At 40.1% G+C, this 15,277-nt stretch overlaps 1 protein-coding gene across 1 annotated transcript in view; it reads left to right on the forward strand.

Moving 5' to 3' along the window:
• The window catches only part of pcdh11 (protocadherin 11), a gene marked incomplete at both ends in the record, with an annotated part of 348,724 nt that overhangs the window by 187,157 nt on the left and 146,290 nt on the right, over positions 1 to 15,277 (forward strand). Inside the window, 1 exon segment of the mRNA XM_084332195.1 lies at positions 1,075 to 1,110. Coding sequence (XP_084188321.1) covers positions 1,075 to 1,110 — 36 coding nt within the window.

Raw genomic sequence — 15,277 nt, forward strand, 5'->3', positions numbered from 1 at the left:
TGAGAAATATTAAAAGTTTCAATATATGTTTGCACATTAGTATACATTCAGTGTTCGACTTACGTAATGGTCCATTCTGGTCTGAAACGCGATAATCCTCAGTCACGTAACGTTATCCTCCAGTTGAAAAGTTAGTCTGAAAACTTCGCCTCCATCCTGTCCTTGCAAACATTGCAACTGGCTTGACTTTCTATTTTAAAATGCTTAGTTCCAAACCTCTGACATTAAGTCTAGCTGCTCAAGTCAGTGGATATTAACCGTGTTTCGGGAGCAACGTGTTGTACTGTTGTTGTGATGTGAGCGTGTAGCCGGTCTAAATTAAAGGGGTGTTTGTTGCAACGGTGAAAATTAAAGGGGAATGTGTTTGTTGTGGACAATTCTTCTGCTCTGTGTGACAATAAATACATTAATGATGATATATTATATGTAATTTAAAACCAAAACTAAGGCCTCCGTATGAGTTTAAGACGTGGACATGGTCATGTTTGTTGAATAAAATTTTTCTTTTTTTGACTGCCGATTTTTATTATTATGTTTTCCCGATCCCCGAGCCTCTGAAAAGCACGTGATCGACGCCGATTCCGATCACGTGATCGGATAGGGACATCCCTAGTAAAAATCATAAAAAAATCTTCCCGAGCCCAGCCCTAATCTGTCCATGGTGTCGGGTTCCATCGGGCCTTGTCAGGCTTGCAGACCTCAAGTCAGGAGATGTCAGGTTTGCCCTATTATTTACATCTCTTGAGAGGCGAGGGTGTTTGTGTCCCACCGCCCAGGTTTGCTCTGAGTTTCAAGCGAGCAACACAATGTGCTGTACAACCTTCTTGCCTTCAAGCAATCAATAATCCTAAATCAATCAATAATCCTACATCTCAATTCCAACTGAAAGAATAAATCACAATCTCTCCGTCTGACTTAAAAGTGTGATGTTCTGGAAAGTTTTCCAGAGCAGTTTTCCTGTCTCTGACTGACATTTTCCTGACAACATCCCTTTTTATTCTCCCCTCTCCACATTATCCTTTTCCAAGTTACAGGCAGTGACACATAATGATGACTGTTCTTCTGTCCTTGCAGGAGGCCTGTCAGCTCGGCAAGATAACCTCTGCAAATGTAAGTCATACACACCGTTGGCATTCATCACATCGGTTCCATTCTCCTTTCCCAACCATTTATGTGTGATTCTGTGAGCAGCACAAAGTGCAAAGATGTTGTGCATTGTGTCACTCCATGCCTACACTCCGGGTCAATGACCCCAATTATAAATCCGCCAATCACATACGATTTTAAACTGTGTGACAAGAAATAAGTGTCATCTCATCTATTGAAGTTGGCGTGGTGTGGTGTAATAAGCATTATTCTTGTCTTTTATATTTTTTTCTGTAAAAAAGTTGCCGCTTGTTAAGCCACTGAATAGCAAATGGAAAACATCATTGGCCCGTTTGTTTTAATACATTTTTTCAGCGATTAGATTTTTCACCTCACCACAGATCAGTCTTTTATTGTCACCAAAAAGAAAGCTGCTCATCACAATTTTCACAAATGTTCGTCAAGAGCAGCAGCCGGTATCATATCAAAGTGGAGAAAGTCTCTTTTCATCCCTGAACATCGGGACAGGTGCGCATTCTCTGTTGTCCACACTGCAGCGAGAGCAAAACAGATGTAATTTAAAGTTTCACAGAGACGCAGTCACATGAAAACACCCTCACTTCGAAATTCTCTACTTTGCTCCACATTTTGATGGCAGTGTACCCGACTTAGCCCACAGTGGCACAATATAGATACAAACACAGGACCCTCACTTTCCAAGAGGTGAGAGACCCCACAACGTTAAATGAAATTGTGTTGCGAGAGCGACCCGACCTTTGTACCCTCTCCTGCCTCTCCTCTCTTTGCAATAAATTACGCCTTTTTTATCTCACTTTTCACTCATGCAGCAATATTCAGAGATCACTGAACTTTGTTCTGTACAGAAGGGGTGGACTAAGAAATTTGTTTGGTTGTCAATGGGAAAACAAGCGCTCACTTGCCCTTTTCGTGAGATAAAACACAAATCGTAAAGATTTGTTTTCAAGACAGAATGTTGATAATAGGTGATGCAGGCTGTGCAATTCCCTCCAACACCATTTGTGTCCATGGCCTAATTCTGGCTTCCAGACACAAAGCCACAAATGGTAAAAAAAAAAAAAAAGATATGTTTCCTGGCACAGTTTTATTGAGGGCAGATTTGTAATGCAATAAGAAGAGATGGCTGTTGCTTGTGTGTCTCAAACGCTATAGCTGTAAGGTTTGATTCAATTGCATCATAATACAATTTCACAGTGCTCTGCAGTTGGAACATTCAAATTACGTTTCCACTCCACTAGTCGGTTATGGGAAAACATCCGTTCTGTTTGTTTGTTTGTTTGTCCACAATGAATTTCATACTGCAATTTGACATTGACTGTTCTCAATAATAATCTTCATGATACCCTATATCTGGAATTATACCAGTTTGCACCAGTAAGAATCTTCAGTCGCATCAGAAACGTAAATTAAGTACTAATCAACCACAGGAAAAAAGGTACATAATGTACATTATGTTATAGCACAAGTAATATATTTATGTATTGCATTAGCTAAAATCCAAGCCATGAGTAATTTATGTATTGTATTGGCAAAAGTCCAAAACAAACTCAAAGGAGTATAAATCCCTTTAATGTTCACTCCAAGAAAACAACTATGTAAAAATTATTCTTTTGTATTTTTAATGTTATTGGGGCACTAATAACAAGAATAAAAAAAAATTGTATAGACCCCTGTTAAGTGCTACAGGCAGTCTCTATCTATCTCAATCACCTACTCGAGATAGGAGCCTGTGGCTGCTCGATATCCCCCAGCGAGGTGCTAAACTCGCCAAGTTCTCGAGTCAATTACTATTTCTGTCAAGTTTACTTCATAGTCACTGGTCTAGTTATATCCAGTTGATATGAAATGTAAGCATAGAAGAGTTGTTAACCTCTTCTTGTTTGTAATAAACCGAATGTATGTCTAGGAGAACTCTTATTGCCTATAATAACAATAATATCATTATTATCATTGTTATCATCAATATCATCATTTTACGAAATGCCTGTTATGCTGCTTCTCTGAAAGCCTGATGATCTTACGTCACCGTAACCGCCAATGTCCTCATTTGTGAGGGATGGTCTGTAATTATTATTATTACCATTATTATTATCATCAATTTACGAAAAAAACCCATATTAGCGTACTAACACGTAATCATTATTTGCAAGCTTGGTGATATTACTTCACCGTCTAATAAGTTTTACTACTGCCAATAGCATATATATATATATAATATGTAACTTTAGCTTAACTCAATCTGTAGTACATGCTGCCAGTACATATAGTCACCTTCAGAGGAAATCAGGGCGCGGCCAGCATCGTGGCCCATTGCTGGCAGAAATCAATCCAAGAATTCAATGGATAATTATAAAAAAAGTCATCTTTATTTCAATGAAGTTACAAAAAAAGACTGCATTGGAAATGTCCAATCCAGTTAAAAAGAATATATAAACAAAACATCTCATCTCTAAGATCGCAATAGCCTAACACGGCTGGTGTCTGCAAGCAAAATCCTGCATCAAAATCTCTGTAAAATCAAAATCTGTCTGTCTCCAGCGAGCCGGCCTTTTTATAAGGTCCGTCACGTCACGCCATCATCAGTACATAGCTCCAATCATTGTACAGTACGTGTCATATCCCTCCTTCAGTTATTTGTTACTTTGCAGTTACATATCAAATCAAGTCATTCATAAGAATACAATGCCCCTCTGACTAGAGCTCCCTCTTCTTAGCCTTGCATTCCAGCCGGTCACTCCCCCACTGCATGGGGCCTCTCTCGTTCTGACTCACTCTAACAGTAAGAGAAACAGGCAGAACAGTACAGAACAGGCAGATCAGTAAGAGAATGCAGGCAGGACAGGCAAGGGTTATGATACCTTCTGTAGGTATCATCGCCAAGCATATCATTCTTTTTAAGCAGATAATTATGAAACATATAATTAATATAGCATTATATATATATACCTTTATACCAACTGTATATATGTTTCCATAATTATTACATGTGAAAAATAGTTTATACGGCTATAGTGGCCCCTCTCTTCTCCATGCCCTCACATTCCAACCGGTTACTCCTTTACTACACATTCTAGGAAAAGGCCCTGCAGTATTGAGATGGAAGCAATACACGGTTCCTCCTGCCTGAATAGTCTATACGCATATACTTAATTATTGGTTATATGTTTACACATCACACATTGTAGTTAAATGTTGTATAATAGCTTTCCCCTCGGTATGGTGATAGGAGGTCAGACACATGGGGGGAACATACATATCACATCTAGACACCTACAGTAACATATGCCTAGATTTAAAACAGATATATACAATAAACCTATTAAATCATACTAGGGACAGAGAGAACAGGATGTCATTATACAAAGTGTCACTCGTTGACTGTGACTCTCAACACCCCCTCTGTCATCTTGTTCTGTCATTTTCCACTGTCTTTCTAGCGTCTGTACGGGGGGACGAGATGGCGATTGCAGGGTCACATGGCTGTGACTCTCCACAACCCCCCAGTTTTTTAAATATAGGCCACTACCAAATGGTTGAGATGCTGCTTGATGGTAAACGTACCTAATACATAATGATACATGTATAATAACAATTGTATGATAATTTAATACCTACACATACAAAAAAAAGTAACTAAGTAGAAAAAGTTTAATTACTGGAAAACAAGTCATGTCAAGTACATTTTATTTTATCAAAAGAACTTCCAACACTTGAAATGACACAGTTACAAAAAAGTACCCATGGGAACTAGTACCTACAGTACTTCTCAACTGGTCTGTGTAAATTATCAAAAGAACTTCACTTCACTTGTACAATTCAATCACTTTGAATGATACATGTGTTTTCAAAAAAGTATGGGGCCTCTATTTGTTTACCCCTCTCAAATTCACAAAAAAGGACCCACAGGGACATGTCCCAAACTATGGTTTTGCATAACATCGTCACCACTTTGCTCCCTAGGGGTGGCTCCTGCTCTTCCTCACTTAGATCAACATTGAAGAATGTGGACGGCCCTTGATAGAGCAATAGGTCATGGATGATGCCAGATGAACTGGCATGGCAGAACGCCTTGAAGGCACACTTGTCAGGTTTATTGGCAATGTACTGGCGGAGAGTGCCAGCCCTTGTGCCTTCTATCTAGCCCTGACCTTCATATGACACCATGACTTCATCCACACTGTGTTTGTAAGTGGATGGGATGAGGAGACACTGCTTACGAAGCATCTCAAAAAGAGGCCGGATTTTGTCAAATCAGTCAGGGCTGCCATCATACTGCTGATTATCATTGAAGTGAATGTAGCGGCGTAACAGCATGAATCTCCTCTTCGGCATGATATCAGCTATCACATTGATACGTGATTCGGGATGCCAGTAGTCCTCGATGGCCGGGAAGTGGAAAACGGCCATCAAAAGTAGTATAGCCAGGAAATCTTCAATCTCACCAGAGTTAGTCTTGACTGGATCCCCCAACTCCTGGGCAGAGTACAGATTGGTGTGGTGAGCAATATGATGAATCATCTCATCAGTGAAAAGTGTTTTGAAGTAATGGAAGGGTGTCTTGACAGCATCTGGGGTGACAAACTGAGTCAGGAACCTGGAATTCCTCAATATCTACATGCTTCCAGATTATCCTGGCCTCTTTTTCTTTCTTTTCTGTCATTTTCTTCTTCTTTGTGCCTGGGGGTGACCTTGGGTCAGGGGTGTCATTCAGCTCTTCCATGTTGACTGTTTTTATGGTGTTTTTCCCTTTTTTCTTCTTCTTAGCAGATGTGCTTGTTGAGGGCATCTCCTCCTCATCCATAGATTCAAAGGAAAGATCCCCAATCACCTCTGCTTGTTTGGGCAGATAATCAGGATTCAGGATCCCCTATCGAGTTATCATAATCACTCAGATCAGCCTCAGAGTCTTGAGGATCTTCTGGTACAAGGGCCAGAAAACCCTGTGGCCTTGAACCATAAAATAATTTAACATCCATCTATTATTTGTAAAACACAGAAACAGAAGGGGGGAGAAAATGCACTATTATATATAAATGTCAGCATGTTTGTTACAAAAATCATACACAATCAGTATAATAACACTATGAATGTAACATATTAACAATAATGCATCAACAGAAGTGTTTTTATTCAATAGAAAATAGTCAATTTGAATGAGATTAGCATAACTTCCCCAAACAGTTACCAAACGGTTGAGTTTCTTCTCCATGCAAAATATTACCATAAATTGTCCACTCAGCCGTCTGGTAGAGCATCTTTTAAAAAAAATATTTGAACCTTATAAAACATTTTTGTGTTGCATCAAGTTACATAATTATGTTAAGTAATGTGTTAGATGATAATTTATAATGTGTTGAAAAAACGAAGCTTACCTTTGAAAATCCAGCCAAAAATAATTTTTCAGTTTCTAACTTGCTGGTAGCACACTGAGTGAGAAGGCTACTGTCAAAAAGCAGAGTGCCATCTAGTGGATTTCTTTGGCATAGCATACGTGAACCGAATGGTAGAGATGGCTCAAAAAGGCTCAGTTAAGTTTAACACATTTTTCAATGAGAGATAGTGACACAAAATTTGAGATGTTCCGATACCATTTTTTCCTTCCCGATCCGATTCCGATACCTAAGCTTTGGGTATCGGCCGATACCGATACTGATCCGATACCAGTGCATACATTAAACAAATAAAAAATATATATATATTATATAAATTATATATAAAAAAATAAAAAATTATACAGATACTGTTTTATATATACAGTTTTTTTAGTAATAACTATAAAGTAATGGTATTTATTCAATGACAGGTGATTGTATAGATTAGTATTAGTATCAGTAATTGAAAACGATCTCAATGAGTTCACCCATGGAAAGGTTGTTGGCACATTGGTTCCACGCGGACATTATACGTTGCTACACTTGCTTCCACAAGGCTCCGTTTAGGTTAACTACTGTCATTAATTGTGTGAGCGAGGTCCATCAGTGACGACATTAGCGTGAGCTAGGTTATCTAACATGAGCTACCGGTAGATGGAAAGACAATGTAACGTTACTGTTGAAAAGGTGATTTACCTTGGAATACTCCTGTGCCAACTTGCTGTACGTTGCTTGCAGGTCTGCAGCCATTATTGCTGGATTATGAATAGCCCCAACTTTAGCCAAGCTAACGTTAAAGCTAAAACTTTAACGCTAGCTTTCGGTTAGCTGTTAACACCAATGCTAATGCTAATAACACCAGAGCCCCCCCGTCAACAGCGCTCTGTGGCATTTAAGAAAGTATCTGCTGTTAAAATGACAAATGGCATTGACACTTTAATTCACGGTTGATTAAGCACACGTTTGTTTTATAATGCTCACTCAGCAGACCGCATTGTTGTTGATAAATTACGTCATATCGTATCGGAGCGCAGGGTACTCGCCGATACCGATACCAGCATTTTAGGCAGTATCGGCGGCATTTCCGATACTGGTATCGGTATCGGAACAACTCTATTAAAGATTTGCTATTCCAAATGGTTGAGCAGACTATTAAAGGGTTCCAACAATCATTGCTCTCACCACTGTCTAACTATGATTATAGTTAGAGTTAAGGTTAGTTTTAACGGTTATGGTTAAGACATAAAGTTACGGTTAAGGTTAGGGTTCTATCCTCAGCAGGGGAACTTCAGAAATCCATTTTCTGAAAATGTAAACAGTATATGTACTTATTTGCAATATGTACACATACAACATATATATAACAATATATTACACATGGCACATATTAAGTGGTTGATTAGTACTTTATTTACATATTTTAAGCAAGATTGGGCTGCACACGCACACATCACCTCACACACATCACAGGCTACATGGCATAGTGCACAACTCATCACACAATACAGAACCCCTTTTTTTTGTAGCAGTTGTACAGTAGATGTTGCGTCTTGACACCAACCACCATGGAGACATTTATTTCAGATAAACAGACAGCCATTGTTTTGTTTGTTGTTGTTGTTGTTGTTGTTGTTGTTGTCTTTCCCCCCTCTTTCTTTCCTCCCGCATCAGACACGAGACATGACCGCTCTTCACTGAAGGGATTTATGTGGGGCTAGGAAGGTGTTCCCGCAGGCTGATCCTTATCTGAAATGGCGGCGCCAATCTCCCCTGATCCACTCCTAAGTGGTCCCCCTTTATCACTCATAGTGGGACAGTTGTCGGCCAAGCTTTTCTCTGCGGAATGTGTCGCCTCCTTCCTCTTTCTAAACCCGGCAGGTGGTCACCAATAGAGCTGTGCATCGCAGAGCCACGGCTTAGCGAACCACATGGCCCGCCTTCCTCCTATATCTAAATACAAGGTGATAACCACTTGGCCTTCCTCCTATATCTAAATATAAGGTGATAACCACTTGGCCTTCCTCCTATATCTAAATATAATGTGATTACCACTGGTCCTTCCTCATATATCTAAATATAAGGTGATAACCACTTGGCCTTCCTCCTATATCTAAATATAAGGTGATGACCACTGGGCCTTCCTCCTATCTAAATATAAGGTGATAACCACTGGGCCTTCCTCCTATATCTAAATACAAGGTGATAACCACTTTGCCTTCCTCCTATATCTAAATACAAGGTGATAACCACTTGGCCTTCCTCCTATATCTAAATATAAGGTGATAACCACTTGGCCTTCCTCCTATATCTAAATATAAGGTGATAACCACTTGGCCTTCCTCCTATATCTAAATATAAGGTGATAACCACTTGGCCTTCCTCCTATATCTAAATATAAGGTGATAACCACTGGGCCTTCCTCCTATATCTAAATATAAGGTGATAACCACTGGGCCCGCCTTCCTCCTATATCTAAATATAAGGTGATAACCACTGGGCCTTCCTCCTATATCTAAATATAAGGTGATGATAACCACTGGGCCTTCCTCCTATATCTAAATATAAGGTGATGACCACTGGGCCCGCCTTCCTCCTATATCTAAATATAAGGTGATGATAACCACTGGGCCTTCCTCCTATATCTAAATATAAGGTGATGACCACTGGGCCCGCCTTCCTCCTATATCTAAATACAAGGTGATGACCACTTGGCCTTCCTCCTATATCTAAATATAAGGTGATAACCACTTGACCTTCCTCCTATATCTAAATATAAGGTGATGACCACTTGGCCTTCCTCCTATATAAGATAAGATACGATAAGATATTTATTTATTGATCCCCTTGGGGAAATTCAGGCATCATACTGTAGCAGCATGGGTGTGGGGGGAGGGGAGGTACAGGTAGTAGAAGACATACAGGTCACAGAATATATTTAGACAGAATATATCTAAATATAAGGGAATTCTAATCCACTAACCCTCTAACCATCCCTGGCTGCCTATTGTCTGTGTGGCAACCAGAGAGAGGGCTTTGGATAGGCTGGTGTGTTATACTGTAGAACTTGGCTTGTATCTCGCCTGTCCGTTTTTATCTCTTGTGTACATACTTTTCAAAGCAGTGTTTTATCTGGCCGCACAGGCTTTGTTTGGTCTTGATATCTCTTACCGCAGCTTGTCTTTGCTTTATGGATTTCTGGCAGCTTCTTTAAATAAGTGATAATTCCCGACAAAACACTCACCTTGACTCCTGGGTGAATGTTTGCGTTTTTGTTTTGTCATGTTTGTCTTCTGACAATTATTTTTTCCTCACAACGTCATTCATTATCACCGAGAGCAATTCCTAGGAAACCTGTTAAATGTCATTAATTGTAACTGATCAAGAACGCCTCACCAACGACTTACTTTTGAGTGTTTTCAAAAGGAATCAAATTAGGATTTTTCCTAAACATCTGGCACTATCTTCAATGGGGTTTGAATTTAAAAAGAAAATACACTCCCTTATGCAAAATGATTATGTACTAATTCTCATGGACAGATGTTTGTTTTAATAGATTCTGGCTGCCATTGTTGGAACAAGCATCCAATAAATTAGAAGCGTGTGGAGAGGAAGTACGCTTTCTGTAGTGATGCCAACCTTCTGAAGTGTAGCTCTTTCTTTTAGCTGGAACCTGGACTTAGCTTTCGCTCGCTTCCTCCAATGATTTGAGAAACACCTGCCAAAGCTGCTTGAGAGCAAGCCGATTATTGGACTACTTGAAAGCGTGGGCGAACGTGCCACAGGAAATGATATGATTTCATGTTTAAATTTTTTTTTAAATGAGTATAACCACCAGAAGAAAAGAAATACATTGCAATTTAGAAGTTTGGAAAGATGCACAATCGCTTGGCAGCAGATGGAGGCAGACTGCACACAGTAGGAAGCGGAGGATTCCTCTCCAGGAACCATATGTATTGTATCTTTTTCATGGGCTACAGAATTCCACACAGTGCCTCTGAGCTGATATCTCAGTTGCGCTTCCATTTGTCTAATAAAAACAATTATTGGCGGAAAACAGAAGCTGCTTGTTGGTTTTTCGGCGTTAGCTGGAGCGCCGATGCTGTGTTTATTTACCTTTCTTTCCTTGCCTGTCTGCCCCCTCTGCCCTTATCTCCCCTATTATGCAGACACACATACACATACACATTGCATGCACACACACACACACACACACGCACGCACACACACACACACACGCACGCACGCACGCACGCACGCACGCACGCACGCACGCACGCACGCACGCACACACACACACACACACACACACACACACACACACACACACACACACACACACACACACACACACACACACACACACACACACACACACACACACACACACACACACATTAAGTAATTTGAAGCATCAGGATCTAGACTTGAATGAAGTAAATAAGGGGAGTGTTCCTTTTCAACTGTTCACATCACAGGTTTGAAAATAAGTCTGTTTTTCTTTCCAGGGCGCTAATTGTGCCGATTTACTCGAGTAAACCCTCAGTTCTTAAAACCAACTGATAAGCGGAGTTCTTTTTTGGCAGTGTTTGGCCTCCATTTGTGCCAGGTTCCCCCCCCCCCCTCTCTCTCTCTCTCTCTCTCTCTCTCTCTCTCTCTCTCTCTCTCTCTCTCTCTCTCTCTCTCTCTCTCTCTCTCTCTCTCTCTCTCTCTCTCTCTCTCTCTCTCTCTATCCAATTCTTCCTCTTCTCCTTATTCTCTTAGCCTTATCAAAGAACAATAAATGCTTTATCTGTGCACCACAGTGGCTAAGGCAAAAATAAATAATGAAAAGGTTGACAGTGAGGCATTGCCTCCTCACGAACATGAAAGACCACGTGTTAACGATGTTTTTAATTCACGACTCGTGTGTTGCTTTTGTTGCCATAGGGATGAAGAGAAGTCAAGTAGTAGTTTGCATCCCTTTCGTTTTTTACTCATGTAACATTTTTTTTTTATATTAAAAGGGCATATCAATTTTGAACCCATTGAGTTAGTATGTAATTAGGTCTTTATATATTTAGTTTCCCAGTGTGATGACGCAGAGAATCACGCAAATGATTTAAAGCTCAGCGTTGAGACAGACAATTGAGTACCTCAGACAAAGAACCTTATATGTCTGTTTTTAAGCATTCAGAGGAATGATGTTTTCAAACATTATTATCTAAAGATGGTAAGAGTGTTGTGTTCATTCGTAGTTAAAGCCAGTCGAGGTTAAGTACATGTAGGTTCTTGTGATATATCACATTCCCAGTGATTTAGATTTGCATCCCAACTTCAAACTGCGCGGGCTGTCCAAATCATTTCAAAAGGGACTTACATGGTTCTTCGGTGCAAGGGTTAAATTCTCAAAATGATCCTTGAGTCCAAAGTTTGATCTCCTCGCTGCTTGGATGGCTTTTATGACACTGCAAAGAGCAAACGAGTGAAGCACAGTTGATTGTATATGATGACCACAGATTACCCCTTCAGTATCCTCTGTCATAACAGCAATCATTAAATGCTCCCTTTTCTTGCCCTCATTGCCAGCAATTTTTTTTTTGTATTTTATTTTTTTATTATTTTTTAAACAAACACATAAACAAACATGACAACACACGATAAGATATACAAGCATTAGTTGACAGTGCACATCCAATGAAATCACCATTTAGTTAATTGTCTTATACAGGATATACCCCTAATACCTGTTATCTAAAAACCTATACACATATGCTCTAGCTCGTACCCCCCCCCCTCCCGGACCCCCCATTGGATAATCCATAACTTGTTCCTAACCATACACTACCATTATATGCTAGCTTTTATTCTCTCCACCACTTCTAACCACATTGTCATTTTGGATTAATTGAGACCCAAAATTCTTGCTGTAGATATTTCTTGATAAATCACATCGACATATGTAAGAATCCAGACCTTCCGGCAAATTTTTTCCGGTTGAAACCATCGTGATGCTATCAGTTTTTTAGCCACTGTGATACCAGATAAAACCAATCTCTTTCGCTGTGGATGTTCTGCATATTCAAAAACATCATTCAGCAGTAATACAGAGGGGTGTACAGGTATATTCAGAATTAAGAGATTTGATAATTGCTGGGTCACTTCTTTCCAGAATATCTTAACTGGTGGGCAGTCCCAGTACATGTGCATAAATGTCCCCTCGTCCCCATTTGTACATAAGGAGCATTTGGAGTCTTGTTTAAGACCCATTCTGTTCAGTCTTATAGGAGTCAAATATGTCCTATGGATATAGTTAAGATTGATTTGTTGATGGTCCGGGTTCCTTGATGCAAGTCGAACATTTGCCCAGGCTTCTTGCCACTCAAAGTCTATTTCCAGGTCTGGTATATCCCTCCTCCAAATAGAGTCTAGGTGGAGGGTTTTATACGATGCCGTTAGTAATTTATGGCCGTTAGTCAAATCTGAAAATTTTTGTAAAATTGAGGCTGTTAGTAAAATCTGAAAAAAAAATTGTGTATTTCATCGAAACTACAAAAACCCTGTTTGTTGAAAACGTCTCCTAATGAGTGTATGCCTTGCTTTTCCCATCTAGGGAATCTTATAGGTTGTTTTCCAATCAAGAGTGCATTGTTATTGAATAAGGGAGTATGATTATGCCATTTATGTGGGATATCATTTTTTTTTTGTGTTTCACGCCATATCCGGATCGCATGAGTGATTATGGGGCCAAATTTCCGTTTGCATTGCTTAATTGATCATTTGGTGTATACTATGTCCTTCAGCCTATATGGAGCTACTATATTTTCTTCAAAATTTCTCCAGGATACTGATGCTTGGGGGTCAAACCATGTTGTTAGTGGTCTTAAAGTGTACGCCTTAAAATAGTGGTAGAAATCTGGAAATGCCATACCACCGTCTGCTTTGTTTCTCTGTGCGGTGGATCTTTTTATACGTGGTGGTTTGTTATTCCAAATACATTTGTATGTGGAGGAGTGTAATTCTTTCCAGTAACCCTTTGGAGGGGGTAACGGTAGCATTGAGCTGAAGAAGTTGATTCTGGGTAGGACGTCCATCTTAATTATTGATATCCGTGCCTGTACTGAGTTTTTAAGTTTTGACCACCTGACAAGGTCGTATTTGATTTTGTTTTGGATTTTTATGTAATTGTGCTTCACCGTTTGGCTTATGGTAGGAAATATTTCAACTCCCAAACATCTAAAGTGTTTTACCATATTACCAGCAAACATTTTGTGGCCAGACATACAACCATATGGGTGTTTTCCTCCTCCTCCTCCTCCTCCTCCTCCTCCTCCTCCTCCTCCTCCTCCTCCTCCTCCTCCGTAGTTGTTCCACAAGAAACCATGCACCTGAGAACGATCACCACATGAACTTCTGGTGGCACTCTCCAGAGAAATCAAAGTGTGCCTTTGAGAGAGGGGAAAAAAACTCTATTCACCCTTATGAGCCCTAAGACTTTCCTAATCAAAGTCTCTATACGCCCCCCCCCCCCCCCCCCCCCCCCCGTACCCTCCTTCCCTTTGTGTCTAAATTGGGTAAGAGCAGTACAAAAAACTAGGACATAGTTCAGCCTGCTAACACACATCCCATCCATTATCCAGACAGCGGCCCAACTGTCTCAATTAGTGAGTTTTAAAAACAGTTTATTATCTATCTAAAATGATTTTGCCATAGACTTACTTAACAGACCAGGAATAATTTTTAGGTTATGGGGGCACTGTATCAATTAGTCTGTGTAGTGACAGGACGCTATTCTGGCACATTTTCCTAACTGAGAGAGAGCACATAAAGATGATGGAACACTAATGTTAGCCATGCAACAACAACCCTTGATACACAGACAATTAGGCAGGGATGCCCAGCCCCCCCCGCCCCCCCAACCACCATAAACGCTGTACTGCTAGATGAGTGAGGTGATACACACATCCTGCTCCCCCAGCCGGAAGCACCCATATTCACCCGCTAGACTTGTTTGTTGTGATGGCTTGCGGTGATACAGGATTTATTATTTGTATTATTGCATGCCAGCAGTGGTGTGAAGAAGAATGTCTCCAGGGGGGCCAGGGGAGTATAAAAGGGACACGTGGAGGGCCTGGGTGCGTTCTGCCCGGGAGAGAGTTGCTCTTTCTTAACCGGTTTTAAATATTAATTTAGAGTAATGTTGGGGAGAATAATTGTGATACCCTTACATTAAAGTTCAAATGTTCACTTTGAGGCTGAAGTAAATAAAACATGTATCCTAAACGATGTTTATTCGTTTTCCTTTAGGATAGAAAAATCACAAAGACAAACAATGCCCCCCCGCGCCCCAGGTCCGCACACCACACCACTCCCAACACAAAAACAAAACATCACAATACAAACAAAAACAAACAAATACATGAACACTTTAGGTAGTACTCCTGATGCCACTCTCAAAGACTGCTTTGTTTTTTTGTATGAACAATGAAATTAGCCCAATGGCTGAAGCAAGGCGAGAAAACCCTCTCAGTCACAGCCATAGATGTAGTGGAGACATCATTATTATTATTATGATTATTATTATTATTTGATTCATAATGAACACATCTTAGGTTTTCCAATGGAAATCACCATAATACGATACGATAGATTTGAACGATGTCACATTATGCCTCCATACAGGTTCTGTGGTTACAAACATTACATCACATATGTCCACACACAGCCATCAAATTGGACTTCATTCCTCCAATGGCCCATATTGACCCTTTCACTACCAAACTACCAAAGGGCTAACCCTTTCA

This window comes from Notolepis coatsorum (assembly GCF_963971535.1).
Source record: "Notolepis coatsorum genome assembly, chromosome: 16".
In the NCBI taxonomy this organism is placed as follows: domain Eukaryota; kingdom Metazoa; phylum Chordata; class Actinopteri; order Aulopiformes; family Paralepididae; genus Notolepis; species Notolepis coatsorum.